The sequence below is a fragment of the Piliocolobus tephrosceles genome, chromosome 13, assembly GCF_002776525.5.
Source record: "Piliocolobus tephrosceles isolate RC106 chromosome 13, ASM277652v3, whole genome shotgun sequence".
Classification (NCBI taxonomy): Eukaryota; Metazoa; Chordata; class Mammalia; order Primates; family Cercopithecidae; genus Piliocolobus; species Piliocolobus tephrosceles.
This window is the reverse complement of record NC_045446.1, coordinates 55,073,323-55,095,389: the sequence shown is the minus strand read 5'-3', so window position 1 is coordinate 55,095,389 and position 22,067 is coordinate 55,073,323. Positions and strand designations below refer to the sequence as shown.

Below are 22,067 nucleotides of genomic sequence, written 5' to 3'. Positions count from 1 at the left end.
TTGGAATAGAAATCCACCCCCTCCCCTTTTTTTCAGTGTTGAATCTTGCCCATTACGCACATCCTGTAAAGGGAAACTGTGTTACTGGGCGGCACATTTTAAATAACTTTTTAGAATCTCTACATCTTTGGAGAAAGGATGGTGAACACTACTTACTCATGTGTTAAAACACTGTTCACCATCCTTGATTTTGTTTTCATGATGGCTGGAGCAAAATGCTTAAAAAGGGTAAATGGCAAGCAAACCACTGAACAGGAACAGACCACAGGAGCAGGGCTCATGCAGTTAATTAGTCATCTTGTCAGCAGAGGCCCTGCAGAGGCAACTGCAGACAGCTATGAGGGAATTGGAGACATGAGTTTCTGGCATGGATATGGATCTGTTATTGTGGTAACAATAGTTTATTCTTCAAATTAGCAGAATGAGAGCAAAGCTGCTTAGCAATTATGTGCGTGCTGAAAGAATGGCCTTTGGAGGAGCAGGCATTTGAAGTGGGATAAATTCAGCTTTTTCAAGAAACTTGCAAACACCCTGATTAGAGTGATCTGGGGCAGTCCTTTTACAAATCAAGAACTTGTAGTCCTCTTTCTCATTCTTTTGTCTTAATTTGCTTTTCAGCTTTCTCATCTGGAGAAGGGGTTAGTGCCTCTTAATGGGGTTTCTCCCAGAGGGATAGGGTGCTGGGAGATGAGGGCTCCCAGAGAGAGAATGATCCCAGACTTCTAGGTCCATGTACTTCCTTGCCACTGGCACTGACTTGGCCCTGCTATAGTGCCAGTCATCTCTGTTGGGTCCTGTGGAGCTTATGGGGTGGGGCTAGGGTAGCACCAGCACATCACTGAAATTTAGAAACAACTCGCAGGCATGTTCATCTTTGTATTGGCAGGGCTATCTGTTTTTCCAGAAACAGAGGGAAGGTGGCAAAGCGTGGAAAGGACACCAGAGTGGGAGACTTGGGTCTAATCCCAGTTTCACTACACATAAAACTGTGATTTGGGACACATCTCCTAATCTCTGACTCAGCCTTTTCATCTGTAAAATAGCAATAATATCTACTCTCCCGGTGGAGAGGCTAAAACAGATTAATAGATGGTATGAGTCTACTTGAAAAAGCATAAATTGCTGTATGAGTTTATGGAGAAGCTTTTACTTCTTTTTACTAGTTTATATTTCGGCCATCAAAAATTTTATTTCTTGTATATTTTATTTTTATTAAAAAAAAACCTTGGCCAGGTATACTGGTTCACGCCTGTAATCCCAGCACTTTGTCAGTCCAAGGTGGGTGGATCACTTGAGGTCAGGAGTTTGAGACCAGTCTGGCCAACATGGTGAAAATCTGTCTCTACTAAAAATACAAAAATTAGCTGGGTGTGGCGGCAGGTGCTTGTAATTCCGCTACTTGGGTGACTGAGGTGGGAAGATTGCTTGAACCTGGGAGGCAGAGGTTGCTGAGATCATGCCATTGCACTCCAGTCTGGGCGACAGAGCGAGACTCTGCCTCAAAACAAGAAACAAACAAAAAACCTTGTTGAGACTGGGCATGGTGGCTCATGTGTATAATCCTGGCACTTTGGGAGGCTGAGGTGGGAGGATCACTTGAGCCTAGGAGTTTGAGACCAGCCTGGGCACACATAGTGAGACTGCATCTCTATTTTTAAAAAATAAAAATAAATCTTTAAAAAGAAAAAAATACTTGAGATACTGTCTAAGCTTTAAAGAAAGGTTGCTGATGAAAAGTTTTAAAGATAGTACACAAGTTTTTCCTCTTTTAGAAATACTGTTTCATTGTTGCTTTATTCAGTTGGTTGTTTTATATATACATATATATTATAATTAATTAATTTTCGAGATGGGACCCCCTCTGTCACCGAGGCTGGAGTGCAGTGGCATGATCACAGCTCAATGCAGCCTCGACCTCCCTAGCCTCAGGTGATCCTCCCACCTCAGCCTCCCATCTCAGCCTCCCAGGTGGCTGGGACTACAGGCACATGCCACCACATCCAGCTAGCTTTTGTACTTTTTATGAAGATGGGGTTTTCCATGTTGTCCAGGTTGGTATTGAACTTCTGGGCTCTAGCTATCCACTTGTTTCAGCCCCTCAAAGGGCTAGGATTATTGGCGTGAGCCACCATGCCCGGCCTGTTGTTATGTTTTTTGAAGAAGACTTCCCTTTTATAGACCTTACTAATGGTGAAAAAGCTGTCACAAAGCTGGACTTCTTATCTAAATTATGAAGTGAGTTTGGGTTGATAGTTAAGGGTTTTACAAACAAGTCCAACTCCTCATTTGATAGTGAGGATGCAGAGACGTTGGAGTTCAGGTCCCTTCTAGGTGCCTTGTATAATGTGCAGCCTTCCTCACAGTTTGCTTAACTAAGTAAATATGGTTAAGAAAATTATCACTGAATTTAGCCATCCGTGTGTTTAACAGGAGTGCTGTTTAATTGTCCAAGGCTGAAATCTCGAGTTCAAATCTGTATCTTCTTCAGTGGGATCACTTAATCAAACTAAGTGTCTATATGTACAAAGAGCACTTTTGACTTTAGAGAACTGAAGACATAATGTTTCTTATTACTGGAGAGTGCTGGACCAGAGATTACAAAACCCGAGTTCTAGTCTCAGTTCTCGGTAACTTTAGTCAAGAAAAACAAATTTAATATCTGTGTGTCTGTAGTCACCATTTATAAGATGAGGATGACAATATGACATCCAAGGCATCTAAAGCCAGGACTTTACTTAGACGATCTATGAAACCCAAAGGTAGAGAACGGGGTGGGTATGGAGGAGATGGTGTTTTTTGTTTCCTGAGTGCTTTGGATTAATCAACTACTTTTATCATGTTATTCCCCTATCTGGAAATTTTTCTGTTTGCCTCTATTCCTGTCCTAAAACTATCCTTATTTATCCCGTAAGCAATAAGTTACATTTCACTTCCTCTGTGAAATCACTGTAACACATACTATTTCTCCTTTTCTGATCTCATTTATTGCCGTTACAGCTCACTCATCCATTAGTCATGGTACATTGCTGTGGAATATGTCTTCCTTTTACACCTCATCTCTAGTCAGCAGGTTAATGTAGAAGAAAAAGTATAGGCTATGAAGATAAATAGATTGATCTATGTGATCTTAGGCTGGCCACTTTTTATATATATATATATATGTATATTTAATTTTTAAAATATGTAGTACATTTTTGAGTAGGTTAATTTTTTTAAAAAACTTAATATAAAGAAGAGGCACAGTGAAGTCTTTTTCTAACCTTGGTCTCATCAAACCTGTCTTCCCTTCACAGTTACTAGTTTCTTATATATCTCTCCAGAATTTCTTTTCTTCCTCCCTTTTCTTTCATACAAAAGATGACATACATATTCTTAGGTACCTTGTTTTTTTCACTTAATTTATGTTGGAGATCTTTTCATATCAGTACATAGCAAACTTTCTCATGGTTTTTATGTTTTATGGATATACCGTAATTTCACCAGTAGTTGGGAATTGTTAACTTGGGTAGAGTTCCAAATGATTTTAAAATTTGAATCACATTTGAACCTGATCTGAGTAATGTGCATTTCATTTCTTTAATACTTGTGTTTCCATAGCATTTTACAGTTTTTAAGCACTTTATATTCTTGAAATTGATCTTTAGTATGTAGGATTTACTAGGCTAGTAGAAATTAAATATCTATTTAAAATTTTGCTGACTGTGGTGCAAGATTCTCCAATAAAAGCTCCACCGTAGTCTTTTCATGTGCTTTACTGGCAAACACAGGGTTTGCTTGAGAAACACAGCCTGCTTTGTAGAGGCTCATAAAAGTCTTCATTACTGCATTTATAATCATTTGTGAATTTACTTCCTTAACTTACTTCCTTAAAACCAGTAGAGCGGGTAGAAAAGGATCTCCACATAAATGAAGCTTTGAGAAACAAAACAAATTTAGAAAGAAGAAGATTTAGAAATATGCAAATTATTTTATAGATTAAAAATTTTTAATCTTAAAAAAACTCCTAACTGAAGTATGTGTATGCAGAAAAAGGGACTCGCTTAATGCAAATAAAAGTATTTATTGATATGAATGTGGCTCCTTAAGGTTAAATGTTTAGGGCTGAGAAAAATAAGGAATGTTTTTACCTAGGATTCAACTAGGAAGATTCTCTGTTGAAGAAAGTACAGCCCTAGCTATATAATTTGACCTGTTCAGAAAGCACAAATGAAATGGAAGGGACTTAAGTTCTGTTTTAAAATTTTCATTTAATGTAAAACAAGGTTAATACTAAGGTAGCCCAGACTGCTAATTTAACTACTGTATCTGGACATTGAAGTGGGAACTTAGGTTATTGCAAGACCAGTAGCCCTTTATATGTATTTATGCTATGGAATGCAAGTTTTCTATAAAGTATTTTAAACCATGTTAGTGACTCCAATTTTTGCTATTTAATTTTTTCTTATTTTTAATCCAGGCCCTGGATTTCTTTCTCTTTTTATATTTATATTCTTTTACACTCATGCTGAAACTTAGCCTAGTCATAGAATTTTAGAAATATTTAGATACTTAGAGATTCCTAGTTAATATTTCGTTATTAATTTGGCCCCTTTATATTGAATAAATGAGAAAACTAAAGCCTGGAGAGGTTGTGACTTGCCTAGGTCAGCCTCCTTGTCCAGAACCCCTGGCTGCCATCCCAATACCAGGTTCTTTCTCGGAACAGCTCTAATTGGCTGACTGTGCTCTACTTGGCAAAAAGTTTAATTTTGAACGCATTCTCTTACACTTCCCCCGCTTTTCTTTCTGATGTGGATACATTAGCAAAATACCACAGGAGTATTATGTTGTAGGAGAGACTAGTTCTAAGTGAACCAAACCTGGGAAGGAATGAGAAAGAGTAACAGGTGACAAGTAGGGGCTGGCACCTGAGCAGCCCTCACCCTGTTTTTGCTAGTTTATTTTCCATCTTTCTCTATCCAGGACAGGGAGTAGCGTGTTGTGTTCACAGTGAAGGTGTCATGTGCTGGTTAGTGGGAGTCTTTAAACGATTTTCTTTTCCCTTGCAGGTCCTTTCCCATAACTTGTGCACGGTGCTGAAGGTTCCTCATGACCCGGTTGCCCTTGAAGAGCACTTCAGGGATGATGATGAGGGGCCAGTGTCCAACCAGGGCTACATGCCTTATTTAAACAGGTTCATTTTGGAAAAGGTATGATTCTAACATTTTTTTGGGTGCAGCATTGTTTGGTTTGCATGTTTCAAGTGGGCCCCAAAGCCCCCTGTTGGTGAGTTCACTAAGGAGTTGAGGTACAAAGAATCACTAGATAAATCAGAAAGGAAGAAAGAATGAGAGACTGACAGTGCTTCTTATTCTTCCCTCTCCTCCACTGTCTTCTAAACTTGGTTTGATGTTTTTCCAACTTGGTTCATTCTTTGAAATTAAGAACTGTGTTTTGTGTTAATCTGTACCTGTTCTCTCTCAGGGCGCTTTAAAAAAACCAGGTCTAATATCCAGAATTTGCAAGGAACTTAAACAAATTTACAAGGGAAAACTCTATCAAAAAGTGGGCAAAGGATATGAACAGACACTTCTCAAAAGAAGACACTTACACAGCCAACAAATGTATGAAAAAAAAGCTCAATATCACTGATCATCAGAGAAAAGCAAATCAAAACCACAATGAGTTACTATCTCATGCCAGTCAGAATAGTGATTATTAGAAAGCCAGGAAACAATAGATACTGGTGATGCTGTGGAGAAATGGGAACGCTTTTACACTGTTGGTGGGAATGTAGATTAGTTCAACCATTGTGGAAGGCAGTGTGGCAATTCCTCAAGTATCTAGAACCAGAAATACCATTTGACCCAGCAATCGCATTACTGGGTATATACCCAAAGGAATAGAAATCATTCTACTATAAAGATACATTCATGGCTGGGCAGGGTGGCTCACACCTGTAATCCCAGGACTTTGGGAGGCTGAGGTGGGCGGATCACCAGAGGTTAGGAGTTCGAGACCAACCCGACCAATATGATGCAACCCTGTCGCTACTAAAAATACAAAAATTACCCAGGTGTGGTGGCATGCTCCTATAATCCCAGCTACTTGGGAGGCTGAGACAGGAGAATCACTTGAACCTGGGAGGCGGAGGTTGCAGTGAGTCGAGATCACGCCATTGCATTCCAGCCTGGACAACAAGAGCGAAACTCTGTCTCAGGAAAAAAAAAAAAAAAAGATACATGCACACGTATGTTTATTGCAGCACTATTTACAATAGCAAAGACGTGGAACCAACCCAAATGCCCATCAATGATAGCCTGGATAAAGAAAATGTGGTACATATATGCCACAGAATACTATGCTGCCGTAAAGAAGAATGAGATCATGTCCATTGCAGGGACATGGATGAAGCTGGAAGCCATCCATCATCCTTAGCAAAGTAACCCAGTAACAGAAAACCAAACACGACGTGTTCTCACTCATAAGTGGGAGGTGAACAATGAGAACATATGGATACAGGGAGGGGAACAACACACACCAGGACCTGTTGAGGTTTGGGGGACAAGGGGAGGGAATTTAGAGGATAGGTCAGTAGGTGCAGCAAACCACCATGGCACGTATATACCTATGTAACAAACCTGCACGTACTGCACATGTATCTGTTTTTTTTTTTTTTTTTTCTTTTAGGAAGAAAACAATCTGGTTTCGTATGTACTGGCAATTTTTTTTTTGAGGGGTCTTTAAATACTTCTAATTTTTAAATTCATATTTATTTTTATTATTTTTTGCTCAGACCATTCTCTGTAACATTTCAGTAATGCCTTTCAAAAAAATGATAATGATAATACTTTCGAACTAAAAGTAAAATACTTGCAGCTGGGTACAATGGCTTACATCTGTAATACCAGCGTTTTGGGAGGCTGAGGAGGGAGGATTGTTTGAGGTCGGGAGTTCAAGACTAGCCTGAGCAACATAGTAAAAATATAAATAAAACATTTAAAAATTTTTAAAAACTCAATTTTTGCATCAAACCTAAATACACAACTATATGCATGTTTTTCTGTGGCTTCAGATTTTTTATTGTTTTTATGTAATTTTAAAATAGTTTAATGTCTTTTTATAATAGTGAAGTATAGTAATTAACATTTATAATAATAATTTAATAGTTTGGAAAATGCCAAAATATTGGTCAGGATTCTTTTTTTTTTCTTTTTTTCGCTCTTGTTGCCCCGGCTGGAGTGCAGTGCCACGATCTCAGCTCACTGCAGCCTCTGCCTCCCGGGTTGAAGCGATTCTCCTGCCTTAGCCTCCTGAGTAGCTGGGATTACAGGCACACACCACCACACCCATGTATTTTTTGTATTTTTAGTAGAGATGGGGTTTCATCATGTTGACCAGATTGGTCTTGAACTCCTGACCTCAGGTGTTCCTCCCACCTCAGCCTCCCAAAGTGCTGGGATTACAGGCTTGAGCCACTGTGCCTAGCCAGGATTCTTTTTAGAAACCAACAAATATTTTTCAAGAATTTTGCAGCAAAGATTCCAAAAATTACAATGTTCATCTGTGTGGTAATCTTTGTATCTATATCTGTTATTCCATATCAGCCTCACAATACAATTTCCTGATCTTTCTTTATGTGTATGCATGCCTGTGTATATGTGTGTGTGTATTTCATGTGTTATACACGTTTTTTGTTTTTTTGAGAGAGTGTCTTGCTCTGTCGGGTAGGCTGGAGTGCAGTAATGCCGTCATAGCTCCCTGCAACCTTGAACTCCTGTGCTAAATAAAGTAGTCCTCTTGCCTCAGCCTCTTGAGTAGTAGGGACTACAGCTGCGTGCCACCACACCTGGCTAAGTTGTAACATTTTTTATAGAGATGGGATCTCATTATGTTGCCCAGACTGGCTGAACTCCTGCCCTCATGCAGTCCTCCCACCTGGGCTTACCACAGTACTGGGATTACAGATGTGAGCCATCATGCCTGGCCAATACATGTTTTTTGTTTGTTTGTTTTTGAGACCAGGTCTCGCTCTGTCACCCAGGCTGGAGTACAGTGGCATGATCTCAGCTCACTGCATCCTCCGCCTCCTGGGTTCAAGTGATTCTCTTGCCGCAGCCTCCCCAGTAGCTGGGATTATATAGGTGCGTGCCACCACGCCCGGCTAAGTTTTGCTATTTTTTGTAGAGATGGGGTTTTACCATGTTGGCCAGGCTGGTCTTAAACTCCTGACCTCAGGTGATCTGCCCGCACTGGCCTCCCAAAGTTCTGGGATTACAGGCGTGAAACACTGTGCCTGCCCTGTTTTTTGTTTGTTTGTTTGTTTGTTTTTTGAGACGGAGTCTCTCTTTGTCCCCCAGGCTGCAGTGTGGAGTGCACTGACATAATCTTGGCTCACTGTGTCCTCTGCCTCCCGGGCTCAAGCCATCCTCCTTCCTCAGCCTCCTGAGTAGCTGGGACTACAGGCATGTGCCACCACACCGGGCTAATTTTTGTATTTTTAGTAAAGATGGAGTTTCACCATGTTGGCCAGGCTAGCCTCCAACGCCTGACCTCAGGTGATCTGCCTGCTTCAGCATCCCAAAGTGTTGAGATTACAGATGTGAGCCATTGTGCCCAACCTCAATGCATGTTTTTGAAGAATTTCCCTTGCAGAGAACATTAGTTAGAGAACATTAGATAACATTGCTGTGATCGTGCTTTTTTCTCTTCTTCGTGTTTATTTTTTTAATTGACCAAAAAAATAATATTTATGGGATACAACATGATGCTTTGCAATGTATATACATTGTGGAATGGTAAAGTGAAACTAGGTAATGTGCATTACTTCACATCCTTATTTGTGGTGAGAATATTTCTACTCTCAGCAATTTTTAGGTGTTTAATACATTGTTATTAACTATAGTTATCATGTGGTACATGATCATGCTTTAATTAGGAAAAAAAGAAGGAAGAAAAACCACATGATAATGAAAGGTAAGATTTCATTAAATCCACAAAAGCATCATATGGTATGATTCTATTTATATGAAATGTCCGAAATAGGCAAGTAAATAGAGATACAAAGTAGATTAGAGGTTTCTTGGGGTGAGGGGGGGATAGGAATGGTGAGTGATTATTAATGGTCTTGGGTTTCTTTTTGGGATGATGAAAATATTCTAGAATTAACCAGTGATAAAGCCTTATGAATATGTTGAAAACCAATGAATTGTATACTTTAAAAGGGTGAATTTTATGGTATGTGAATTATATCTTAATAAAACATAATTAAATTGTACCAAAATTGATGTGTAAAGTCTCAGGACTTTATAGTATAATGCTTTTTTGTGTTGCTGTTCTGTGTATTGCTCAGGTAGCTTATTTGTGTTCTATAGTTTTATTATATGTATGTCTAATATGTCAAATATTTGCTGAATATATTTCATATATACTTACAATAAAACTATAGAACACAAGTATTTGATGATCTGCTGTGTGTATGTGTGTTTAATGACAGACACTGGTTGGGCACAGTGGCTCATGCCTGTAATCCCAGTGCTTTGGGAGGCTGAGGTAGGAGCATCATGTGAACCCAGAAGTTCAAGACCATCCTGGGTGACATAGTGAGAGCCTCTCTCTATTAAAAATCTTAAAAATTAGCCAGGCTTGGTGGCACATGCCTGTAGTCCTAACTACTCAAGAGACTGAGGTGGGAGGATCAGTTGAGCCTAGGAGTTCGAGGTTACAGTGAGCTGTGATGGTGCCACTGCACTGCTGCCTGGGTGACACAGTGAGGCCATATATATATATATATAGTCTCTAGATATAGACAGTAAATAGAATTGTGTCTGTTATTAAAATATTATAGAACATACTGGGAAATTCTTAGAAACCTGATTTTGTTTTTCTTATTTCAGTGCTAGAATTTGTGTGTGCTGGGCTAGTGAATAGAGAAACATGGTTTAATATCTTGAAGTGCTGTACCCTACTACTGCATTTTGTTTTCCTTGGTGTGACATTCTTTAAACTTACTGAATTTTATTTAGTTTTAAAATGTTCTTTGTTTTAGTATTTCAATGTTTTAAAAGTTCTATAACTGGGGGAGGAAATACAGTAGTATTTTGAAAGTCCAAAATGAGCCACTAAATTTGGAGAGAAACTTATTCACGGAGGGAATGAGGATGTGATGAAACAGTGAGCCCTTGTTTATTATTGCTTAGCCACCTGGAGTGGAATTTTGCCAGTCCTGCAATTCAAGTAAAGCAGCCAAGGTTTCCATGGTTTGAGTTTAAATTGAGCAAAGATTAGTGCCTTGTTTGAAACTTGGTTGAAAAAAGAAATGCCAACAGTGACTGAAGAATGTTAACATAAAACTTAGAGATTATAATCAGTTATGCAGAGAAAATATGAAATAGTTATTAAACAGTCACAAGGTATACTGTCATGTATACGTACTGTCTCATTTGATCCTTATGTTAATTCTGTGAGGCAGAACTGGAATTATCCCCCATTACCAAAGGAGGAAATGGCTTAAGGTGGCCTAGCTAATAAGGGGTAGGTAGATTTTTGAACCTAAGCTATTTAACTTCACCACCAATGTTTCTTTAACTGTACTATTGAAGGATTAATTACTCCCTTTAGGAATTAAGTTTTTTCGAGTGTCTAATATTTGGATACATAGGGGAAATCTTGGTCGAAGGCAGGAAGGGGTAAAGTTGTTTAAAAGCCATTTTGATTACCTCAAAGGAGCTCAGCTTTCATCCAGTTTTCTTCTGTTCTGTCTCAAGTTGTTTTAAGGTGATTCTCTTGTCTTAGTGTGTGGTGTTCCTTAGTATTCATTTTGGTCAGTGTTTTTGTTTTTTTTTTCCCAGGTTGTTTTAGGGGTTTTCTGCCTTTGCCTGGGAGAATTATTCTGAGGAGGTTGGTACCAAGAGTTAAATTATTTTGAAACTTCCCAAAAAGTAATTTTTATGGTTGGGTTTTGTATTTACTTTGTTCTTTTACATCGATAGAATTAATTTTCAGCTTTCCTGAGACCTCAAATGATTAACCTGTCTGTTATTCCTTTACCAAGTATTTTATCCTTCCAAATGTTAACTTTTGTTTTTTTGAGACGAAGTCTCACTCTTGTTCCCCAGGCTGGAGTGCGATAGTGTGATCTTGGCTCGCTGCAACCTCTGCCTCCTGAGTTCAAGCGATTTTCCTGCCTTAGCCTCCTGAGTAGCTGGGATTACGGGCGTATGCCAGCACGTCCGGCTTATTTTTGTATTTTTAATAGAGACGGGGGTTTCACCATGTTGGCCAGGCTGGTCTTGAACTCCTGACCTCAGGTGATCCGCCCGCCTCAGCCTTCCAAAGTGCTGGAATTATAGGCGTGAGCCACCACGCCTGGCCCCAAATGTTAAATTTTTAAATTCCTTCTTGGCTGGGCGTCGTAGGTTATGCCCATAATCTCAGCACTTTGGGAAGCTGAGGTAGGAGGATCACCTGAGCCCAGGAGTTCTAGAGCAGCCTGGACAACAAAGTAAGACCTTGTCTGTAAAAAAAAAAAAAAAAACAAAAAAAAAACAAAAAAATCCTTTTTTAGTAAAGGAATGTTCTTTAAACATCTAGAAAGAAACTTGTGGGGTTTTTTTTTTTTTTTTTTGGGCAGAGAGACACTATTGCTGAATTATGTGACAGTGAATAATTGAAGAAAGTGGTATATTACTACCTTCTAGTTAGTACCGATAAAGTATGTAAAAAACTAGTTTTCCTTCAGCATATTTTTAAGGCAGTCTAGTTCTTCCATGAGATTTAATGGCTGATTAGGCTTGCTAGTCCAAATCTTATCAGTTATTTTCTCTGATTCTCATATTAAAGGCTTGGTTTGGGCTATATGATTAAAATCATTAATACATTGGCAGTATGCCAAGTTCCAGTTGGGGAATCTGGTGCTTTCCAACAAAAGCCTTTTTGTTTTTGTTTTTTTGGAAACATACACAAAAGAAAAACAGAGAAACATTTCAGTTCAGTATGTCTATCCTCTAGAGCCTAGCTGCCTCTGCATTCTGTTTTTCTAGTCTAACATTTATGCTTTTCCTCTTGGTGTACTTTCTTATTGTTCATATGTCACTTATAATTCTTGCATAAAGTGTTGTTTCAAGTTTCTTCTGTTAATTAAATGACTATCCCGTCAGCACTGAAAGCACTTCAAATGTGTGTCTAACAACGTCATTTAATCGGAAGTGGTACTGTTCTTAAACACTCAAACCTGTGCTTTCGTGTGGTTCTTTTTGATTGCCCTTTAGCCTGTGTTATTTTTTCGTTCATTGTTGTTTGAAAGTTACATAGTGTGCATTTTCTTTGTTTTGTTTTGTTTTTTGTTTTCTGAGATAAGGTCTTGCTCTGTTGCCCAGGCTGGAGTGCAGCGACATGATCATGGCTCACTGCAACCTTGCCCTGCTGGTCTGGAGAGATCCTCCCACCTTAGCCTCCCAAGTAGCTTGGGGAGTAGCTGGAATTACAGGTGTGCACCACCATGCCTGGCTAATTTTTAACTTTTTTTTTTTTTTGTAGAGATCTCACTATGTTGTCCAGGCTGGTCTTGAACTCCTGGGCTCAAGTGATCCTCTTGCCTTGTCCTCCCAGAGTGCTGGGATTATGGGTGTGAGCTACTGCACCTGACTGAAAGTTGCATAGTTTTAATTTGGTGCAATGACCAAGTTGGACTCTACATTTTCATTACATTTGTGAAACTATAGAGGACTATAAACTTTTGAGTAAATAAAGGGGTTTCATGCTAAGAAACATGAATGACTTTATACTGATGAATACTTTGGCCAACAATATGAGTCATGTGCTGTAAAGATATATTGTTTTTTAAAATAGTGGTTTTATTGAGATGTAAATCACATACCATACAATTAGTCTATTTAACATGTACCAGTTAGTGGTTTTTTTGTTCATTCACTATAATCATTACCACAATTGATTTTAGAATATTTTCATCTTACTGCTGCCCCCAAAATCTCATACCCACTTAGCAATCACCCCCTCTCCCCTGTAGCTCTACGCAAGTGCAAATCTACTTTCTGTCTATATGTATTTGCCTATTCTGGACATACAATATTAGTAGGATCATACAATAGCCAGCCTTCTGTATCTGGTTTATTTCACTTAGCATAATGTTTTCAAGGTTCATCTGCGTTGTATCCTGTAACAATACTTCATTCCTTTTTATGGCTGAATAACATTCCGTTATGGATATACCATGTTTTGTTTACATATTCAGTTCATCAGTTGTTGAACATGTGGGTTGTTCACTTTAGTGTAACCATGTTGGCCTTTTCTCTGTACCTCATATTACCAAGACCCTTCCTGCCTCAGAACCTTCAGACATGCTGCTTTCTGTGTTGTAAGGCCAACTCTGCCCATCAAATGCAGCGAATTTTTGTTCATCCTTTAGCTCTGGACTTGATTGTCACTTCCTCAGGGAGGTTTCTCCTGGTAGCACCCACCCTTCCCAGAGCTAACCAGCTCTCCTGTAATGTGTTTCCCACAGCAGCCTGTGCTTTTCCTCTATAGCACTTACTAGTGGTTGGGTTGTTGCTGTATTGTTTGGTATCTGATTCTCTCTCCACAGTATAAGTTCTGTGACAGCAAGAACTGGTTCACTGTTATCCAGCTCTTAGCAGAGTAACTGATACCTCGTAAACACAATGATTTGAATGAATGAATGAGCAAATTAATACTGCAAACCAGGCAGAGGGGATACAAAGCTGAATAAGATATGGCCTTTGATTTCAAAGAATTCATGATTTCATGTGAGTTGTAATAAAATATAGAACTGGGACTCAGGAAAGAGTTTGAGGTTAGAAATATATATGTAGTTATATGAGAAGGGCCTACCATTTTACTTTCTCCATTTTCTTGGCTCTTGGACTTTTGCTCTGGTTTAAATGGTCTTATGAAAGTGTAAAACCATTGAGATACAATTCACATAACATAAAACTTACCATTTTAAGGTGTACAGTAAAATGGTTGTGAGTGTATTTACTATGTTGTGTGGCCATCATCCCTATCCAAATTCTGGATTTCTGTTACTTTCCCAGTATGTTCTATAATATTTTAATAACAGGCATAATTCTGTTTACTGATATAGAGAGAGACCATATATATATTTATGGCCTTACTGTGTGTATATATGACCTCACTGTGCAAACACACTGGTCAATTTATCCAGCATCCAGTGCTTTGGAGCTGCTACCTGCTTCATATGCTTCTTGGGACCACGAGCCATGGCTGCATTAGGCAAGGAAAGAGAACCTCCATCTTCTCTCTCTTTTTTTTCTTTAAGACAGTCTTTCTGTGTTGCCTAGGCTGGAGTGCAATGGTATGATCTCAGCTCACTGCAACCTCCACTTCCCGGGTTCAAGTGATTCTCATGCCTCAGCCTCCCGAGTAGCTGAGATTACAAGTGCGAGCTACCACGCCTGGGTAATTTGTATTTTTAGTAGCGATGAGGTTTCACAATGTTGGCCAGGCTGGTCTCGAACTCCGGGCCTCAAGTCATCTGCCTGCCTTGGCCTGCCAAAGCACTGAGATTACAGGCATGAACCACTGTGCCCTGCCGAATTAGATGCTAGAGTTCCCTGTATTCCCCTTTATTGGAGCATTTGCACGTAACTGTTAGTCTGTCTTCCTTCCTGCCCTAGAAGCTCCTTAGAGAGTACATATGTCTTATTTTATGTGGGACTCCTCCCATACCAGATGCTGGCTGACCTGTAGTAGACAGGTAACACATATTTGCATATCCACAGATACACAGTAAAAGACAGGATCTAGAATAAGAGTTTTGAGCTGCAGTTCAGCCCAAAGACATATTGATGCAGACATTGCTACACTTTATACAAACAGCAAAGATGATCTTTTCTTTCCCCTTTGTACACAAATGGTTGATCTGTATACACTTGGTGATCTGTATACACTGGTGATCTGTGTACACTTGGTGATCTGTATACATTGATCAGCACTTGTTTTTTTCCCCCATTTTGTCTTTTTATTTATTTTATGATATATATAAAAGAATATTTGTAGGATATATGAAAATTATAAAGCATAATAAAATGAACATCTGTGAACCTACCACTCATTTTGGGAAACACATCACTAATGTTGTTGCCTCAACCTCTTTGCTCTTCTCTTTTTTCATTTCCCTGCCTCCTCCCAAGAGGAAGCCACCATCCTGAATTTTATGTGCATTTTCCTGTCACATTAGAAAAAAGTTTTGTTATATATGTATATCTTAATGTATGATTAATTTTTACTCTGGAGTCATAAAAATAGGATCATGTTCTATATAGTATTTTGTGACTTGCGTTTTTCACTGGACATTGTGTAATTCTTTGTGTTGTGTACCTTCATGTCATATCTTGGTGATATTTCACATAAACACATAAAGAACTCGTTTTTTTGTTGTTACAGCTGTGTATATGGTCAGTACATCATATAATTTAATAATAAATACTTTGCAGCATTTTTTTTCCTTTTTTTTCTTCATTTTTACCTATCTCCTACAGGAAGGAAGCGTTTTTCTTCTTTAGCAAGATTCTTTCACATATATTTCTTTATTCTTGTTCTTAGAACCTTGAAAACCATTTGGTGTAATTTATGATATATGAAATTCTGGAAACCCAAGATTGAATTTCCTTATTTTGTTTGACATTATACCTTGTGTGAAAACACTTGATTACTAATGCTTTATGCACTATTTTCTATGAAAACTATGGATTTTGTACTTTAAAAAAACTGGTAAGAATATATAAGGTAAATTTATCCTCTTAACAGTTTTAAGGGTATAGTACAGTATTTTTAATTGTATGCGCATTGTTGTACAACAGATCTTTAGAACTTTTTTTTTTTTTTTTTTTTTTTTTGAGACGGAGTCTCGCTCTGTCACCCAGGCTGGAGTGCAGTGGTCAGATCTCAGCTCACTGCAAGCTCCGCCTCCCAGGTTTACGCCATTCTCCTGCCTCAGTCTCCCGAGTAGCTGGGACTACAGGTGCCCGCCACCTCGCCCGGCTAGTTTTTTTATATTTTTTAGTAGAGACGGGGTTTCACCATGTTAGCCAGGATGGTCTTGATCTCCTGACCTTGTGATCCGCCCGTCTCGGCCTCCCAAAGTGCTGGGATTACAGGCTTGAGCCACCACGCCCGGCCTAGAACTTTTTTTATCTTGCAGAACTGAAACTCTATACCTTTTGAACAACACATTTTTTCCTTCTCTCCCTGGTCCTGGCAATCACCATTCTACTATCTTTTTAAAGTGTGTTTGATTACTTTATTATAAGTAGAATCATGCTGTATTTGTCTTTTTTTGATTGGCTTATTTCACTTAACATGGTGTCCCCCGGGTTCTTCCCTATTGCAATGTATGACAGGATTTCCTTCTTTTTTTAAGGCTCAATAATACTCCATTGTATGTATATAACACATTTTCTTTTTCTTCTTCTTCTTTTTTTTTTTTTTTTGAGACAGAGTCTCGCCCTGTAGTCCAGGCTGGAGTGTAGTGGTGCAATCTTGGCTCACTGTAGCCTCCGCCTCTGGGGTTCAGGTGACTCTCTTGCCTCAGCCTCTCGAGTAGCTGGGATTACAGGTGCCTGCCACCGTGCCCGGCTAATTTTTGTATTTTTTGTAGAGACGAGGTTTCACCATGTTGGCCAGGCTGGTCTCGAACTCCTGACTTCAAGTGATCCACCTGTCTTGGCCTCCCAAAGTGTTGGGATTACAGGCGTGAGCCACTGGGCCTGGCCCTCATTTTCTTTAAAAATTTTTTTTTTTTTTTACTTTTTAAAACTTTTAATAGTTTTGGGGGAACAGGTGGTTTTGTTGTTATATAGATAAGCTATTTAGTGGTAACTTCTGAGATTTTGGTGCACCTGTCTCCCAAGAATTGTACACTGCATCCAATGTATATCACATTTTCTTTATCCATTCATCCTTGGATGGATATTTAGTTTGCTTCCACATCTTGGCTATTGTGAATTATGCTGTAGTGGGTATAGGTGTGCAAATGTCTCATTAAGGTCCTGTTTTCAGTTCTTTTGGATATATACCCAGAAGTGGGGTTGCTAGATCATGTGGTCGTTCTATTTTTAACTTTTTGAGGAACTTCCACACTGTTTTCCATAGCAGCTGCACCATGTTACAATCCCACCAACAGTGTGCAAGGGTTGGATTTCTCCACATCCTAACAATAACACTTGTTATTTTCTGTTTTTTTGATAGTGACCATTCTAACAGGTGTGAGGTGATATCACATTGTGTTTTGATTTGCATTTCCCCGATCATAAGTGATGTTGAGCATCTTCGCATATGCTTGTTGGTCGTTTGTATGTCTTTGGAGACGTGTTGAATAATTTCTTTGTCCATTTTAAAATTCGCTTATTTGTTTTTCTGTTATTGAATTGTAGAAGTTCTTTATGTATTTTGTTCTAAAATCCTTGAACTGTTTTCCTACAGGCTATTTCTTAAAATTATGAAGCCCTTTGTGATTTGGTCTTATGTTTGCTTTTCCAGCTGTGTATCTAGCCACTTCCCCTCAGGAACCCTATGATTCACCACATAATCCACATAGAATCACTTCTTGTTCTCAGAACAAGGCTATCAGCTTTTGTGCACATGTCATTTCCCCTGTGTGGGATATCTTCCACTTAGTGTTTTGTAGGGTGTGGATAGATAAGAGTTGGTGGTAGTGGCCTTGGAAATGTTCTGCATAGATGGCATTCATCCCATAGATGGCCTCCACCTACTGAGTTCTACAAGCAATTTGGTATGGTGGGAAGAGCTGGCATTTGAGACAGAGTTGCGCTTTGTCACCCAGACTAGAGTGTGGATTTGTACAGTGACACGATGACAGCTCACTACACCCGTGAATTTCTGGGCTCAAACGATACTCCCACCTCAGCCTCCTGACAAGCTAGGACTATAGGCACAAACCACCATACCCTACTAATTAAAAAATGTTTTTCTTTAGAGACAGAAGTCTCACTCTGTTGCCCAGGCTGGATTTTTTTTTTCTTCCTCAGACAGAGTCTCACTCTGTCGCCCAGGCTGGAGTGTAGCAGCACAGTCTTGCCTTTATTGCAGCCTCCACCTCCCAGGCTCAAGTGATCCTCCTGCCTCAGTTTCCTGAGTAGCTGGGGCTACAGGCACATGCCAACATGCTCAGCTAATTAAAAAAAAACTTTTTTTTAGAAATAAGATGTCACTATATTGCCCATATTGGTCTCGAGCTCCTGGTCTCAAGCAGTCTTCCCACCTCAGCCTCCCAAAGCATTGGAATTATAGGCGTGAGCCACCACACCCTGCTGAGCTTGAGTTTAAACTTTGGTTTTGATATTTACTAGCCATGTGAAGTTTGTAAATGTACAGTTGACCCTTGAACTCACACAGTTGAAAATCCAAGTATAACTTTTTTTTGAGACAGAGTCTCTCACTTTGTCATCTAGGCTGGAGTGTAGTGGTGCAATCTCCCCCCAACCTCAGCCTCCTGGGCAGCTAGGACCATGGATGCATGCCACCACTCCTGGCTGATTTTTTGAATTTTTGATAGAGATGGGCTTTCCACCATGTTGCTCAGGCTGATCTCAAACTCCTGAACTCAAGCGATCCACCTGCCTTGGCCTCCCAAAGTGCTGGAATTACAGGCATGAGCCACTGTGCCTGGCCTCCAAGGATAGCTTTTGACTCCCCCAGAACTTATCTTCTTATAGCCTACTCTTGACTGGAAGGCTTACCAATAACATAAACAGTTTAGCACATATTTTAATGTAAAATGTATTATATACAGTTATTCTTGTGATAAAGTAGGCTACAGAAAAAATGTTATTAATAAGTTCATAAGGAAGAGAAAATATATTTACTATTCATTCAGTGGAAGTAGATCATCATAAAGGTCTTTTTTTGTTTTTGTTTTTGTTTTGAGACGGAGTCTTGCTGTGTCGCCCAGGCTGGAGTGCAGTGGTGCGATCTCGGCTCACTGCAAGCTCTGCCTCCCGGGTTCACGCCATTCTCCTGCCTCAGCCTCGGAATAGCTGGGACTACAGGCGCCTGCCACCATGCCTGGCTAGTTTTTTGTATTTTTAGTAGAGACGGGGTTTCACCATGTTAGCCAGGATGGTCTCGATCTCCTGACCTCGTGACTCACCCGCCTTGGCCTCCCAAAGTGCTGGGATTACAGGCTTGAGCCACCGCGCCCAGCCATAAAGGTCTTTATCCTCATTGTCTTCTTATTGAGTAGGCTGAGGAAGAGGCAGAAGTTGTTGGTCTTGCTGTCTCAGTGGTGGCAAAGGCAGAAGAAAATCCGTCTACATTTAAGTGGACCCTCGAAGTTCAAACCTATGTTGTTCAAGGATGCTCAGTTTTTTGGAACCTTTATTTTCTGATCTGTAAAATAGGGGCAGTAATTAACCTTATAGGACTAATACAAAATTTAAGCGACAAATCACATATAAAATGCCTAGCATATAGTAAGTCTTCAAGGTGATAGAGATAAGCCAAAAAAGAAAAGCAGCAGCAATTGCTGCTTCTGCTGCTGCTGCTGCTTTCCCTCGATGGGATCAGTTGTGTTTGATGGGGCCATGGGAAATGGTGTTAGACTGAGGCAAAGTGCTAAAGGCAGAACACAAAGGAGCTCTTTCTACTCCTGGAGGACTGGTTTGCCAACTACAAAATAAAGTTAACGATCAGGTGAAACTTCTGCCTGCAGACGGTTGGTGACTTCTTTCATGTAGTAAACAAAATGCTTTGTTCATATCTTTCTAAAAAGAAATGCTTTGGTCATATTATTCTGCTGCCCATGCCTGCCTCCTCTAGTACATTTTCTATGCTATTCCAGAATATGGCCTTTTTTTTTTAATTTTCAAAAAAAAAAATTTTTTTTTTTTTTGAGAAAGTGTCTTGCCCTGTCTTCAAGGCTGGAGTGCAGTGGCATGATCATGGCTCACTGCAGTCTTGACCTCTTGGGTGCAAGCAATCCTCCTGCCTCAGCTTCCTGACTACCTGGGACCACAGGCATGCACTGTCGTGCTCAGCTAACTTTTTAAATTATTATTTATAGATACGGGGTCTCTCTATGTTGCCCAGGCTGGTCTCAAACTCCTGGGCTCAAGCAGTCTTTATGCTTTGGCCTCCCAAAGTGCTGAGATTACATAGGCATGAGCCACTGTGCCTGGCCTATTTTTTATTTTTATTTTTTTAACATTGTTTATATTAATTTAAAACATAAAGAGAGATGAGGTCTTGCTATATTGCCCAGGCTGGTCTCAGACTCCTAGCCTTAAGCAATTCTCTTGCATCAGCCTCCCCTAGTGCTGGGACTACAGGAGTGAGGCACTGCACTGGTACAGAATGTGGCTTTTAAAATGAAGAGTGTATCTGTTACTACCTTCAATTCTTTCAGTCCAGATAAAGGCCTAGCTCCTTAACATGATTGGTAAATCTCTTAATGATCTGGTCTTCACCTACCTCACTGGCTCGTCTTTCACTGTGTCCCATGTAGTGGAAATTTACCTTTTGTATGTGTGTGTGTGTGTGTGTGTGTGTGTGTGTCTGTCTGTCTGTTTAGCATCTGAACTTTTTTCTTACATTTGGGAAATTCTACAGAGTTGTGGTGGGGAACAGGACCTGTCTCACACCTCAACATCTGGAAAGTTCAGGTACTGATTTTTTCCCTGCTCCTTGGCAGCTAGAGCACAGGAATGTGACCCAGGCTCAGCCAATAGAACTTCGAATCTGCAGTGAGTGACGCAGAAGATCATGGATGGGGCAGTGGTAGCAGTGGTAATAGTGAGAGTGCTCTCATGTTATACAGGCAGTGATGTCTCCACCGGAGTGTTCCCATGAGTGGTTCAGCTGCAGTTCTGGCTGCCTACCCTACCTTGATATCAGCCTAATTTCAGAGCCTAGATTTTTCTAGCCCTTGCATTAGATCTGTGAGGTTACCCATTGTTTTTCCAATAAATTCCACCCAAGGTGGTTTCTGTTACTTGCACTTATGAAGAGCCTTGATTATACCACCCTCCAGCACCAGGTGCCTCATTAAATACTCACAGTTCTTCCAAACTGACTATCCTCCACTTCGGGGCTTTCTCACATTCTCTTCTACCTGGAATACTCTTTATCCCATTCTTGATCTGTTTGACTCTTCATGCTCCTTGAGAACTCAGCTCTGTTGTCCTGGCAGTCTTTCTGCAAATCTTTCCCCAGATCTCAAGATTGTGTTAGCTCCTCAGTGCTCCCACAAAATCCTCTGCTTATCTCTCTTGCAGTACTTGTCACACTCTGCTGTAATTGTCTTTACATTCCTTGGGAACAGGCCAGTATTATGTTGAGTATTTTTGTACTGTCTTTGGCAAATAATAATTATGATCTAAATTTTATTTGTCAAATGAGTGAACAATTCTGTTGAATTATACACTGTTAAATTATACACAATTATATTAAAATTTATTTGCATATCTGTTTTCCCTAATAAACTGTGAATATTTTAAGAGCACAGACCTAGTTCTTCATCATTGTATCCTTAGTTTATAGCATAGTACTTGGCTCGTAGTAGATGCTGAGGGAACACTGGATACATGAACAAATGAATGAATGGCAGGATTGCCGTTTTAGAATTTCAGTTACATCATTTTCCCCAAAAGAAGGTTTCTTCTTCTTCTTCTTCTTCTTCTTCTTCTCCTTCTCCTTCTCCTTCTCCTTCTCCTTCTCCTTCTCCTTCTCCTTCTTCTCCCCTTCTCCTTCTCCTTCTTCTTCTTCTTCCTCCTCCTCTTCTTCTTCCTCTTCTTCTTCCTTCTTCCTTCTTCCTTCTTCCTTCTTCCTTCTTCTTTCTTCCTCTTCCTCTTCTTTTTTCTTTCTTCTTCTTCTTCTTCTTCTTCTTCTTCTTCTTCTTCTTCTTCTTCTTCTTCTTCTTCTTCCTCTTCCTCTTCCTCTTCTTCCTCTTTCTTCTTTTTTCTTTCTTCTTCTTCTTCTTCTTCTTCTTCTTCTTCTTCTTCTTCTTCTTCTTCTTCTTCTTCTCCTTCTCCTTCTCCTCCTCCTCCTCCTCCTCCTCCTCCTCCTCCTCCTCC

At 39.8% G+C, this 22,067-nt stretch overlaps 1 protein-coding gene across 1 annotated transcript in view; it reads left to right on the top strand.

Annotated features, from left to right (window-relative positions):
* SWAP70 (switching B cell complex subunit SWAP70) overlaps window positions 1-22,067 on the top strand; it is an 85,340-nt gene that overhangs the window by 23,606 nt on the left and 39,667 nt on the right. Inside the window, exon 2 of the mRNA XM_023189822.2 lies at window positions 5,049-5,189. Coding sequence (XP_023045590.1) covers window positions 5,049-5,189 — 141 coding nt within the window. The remainder of the gene's footprint in view (window positions 1-5,048; window positions 5,190-22,067) is intronic.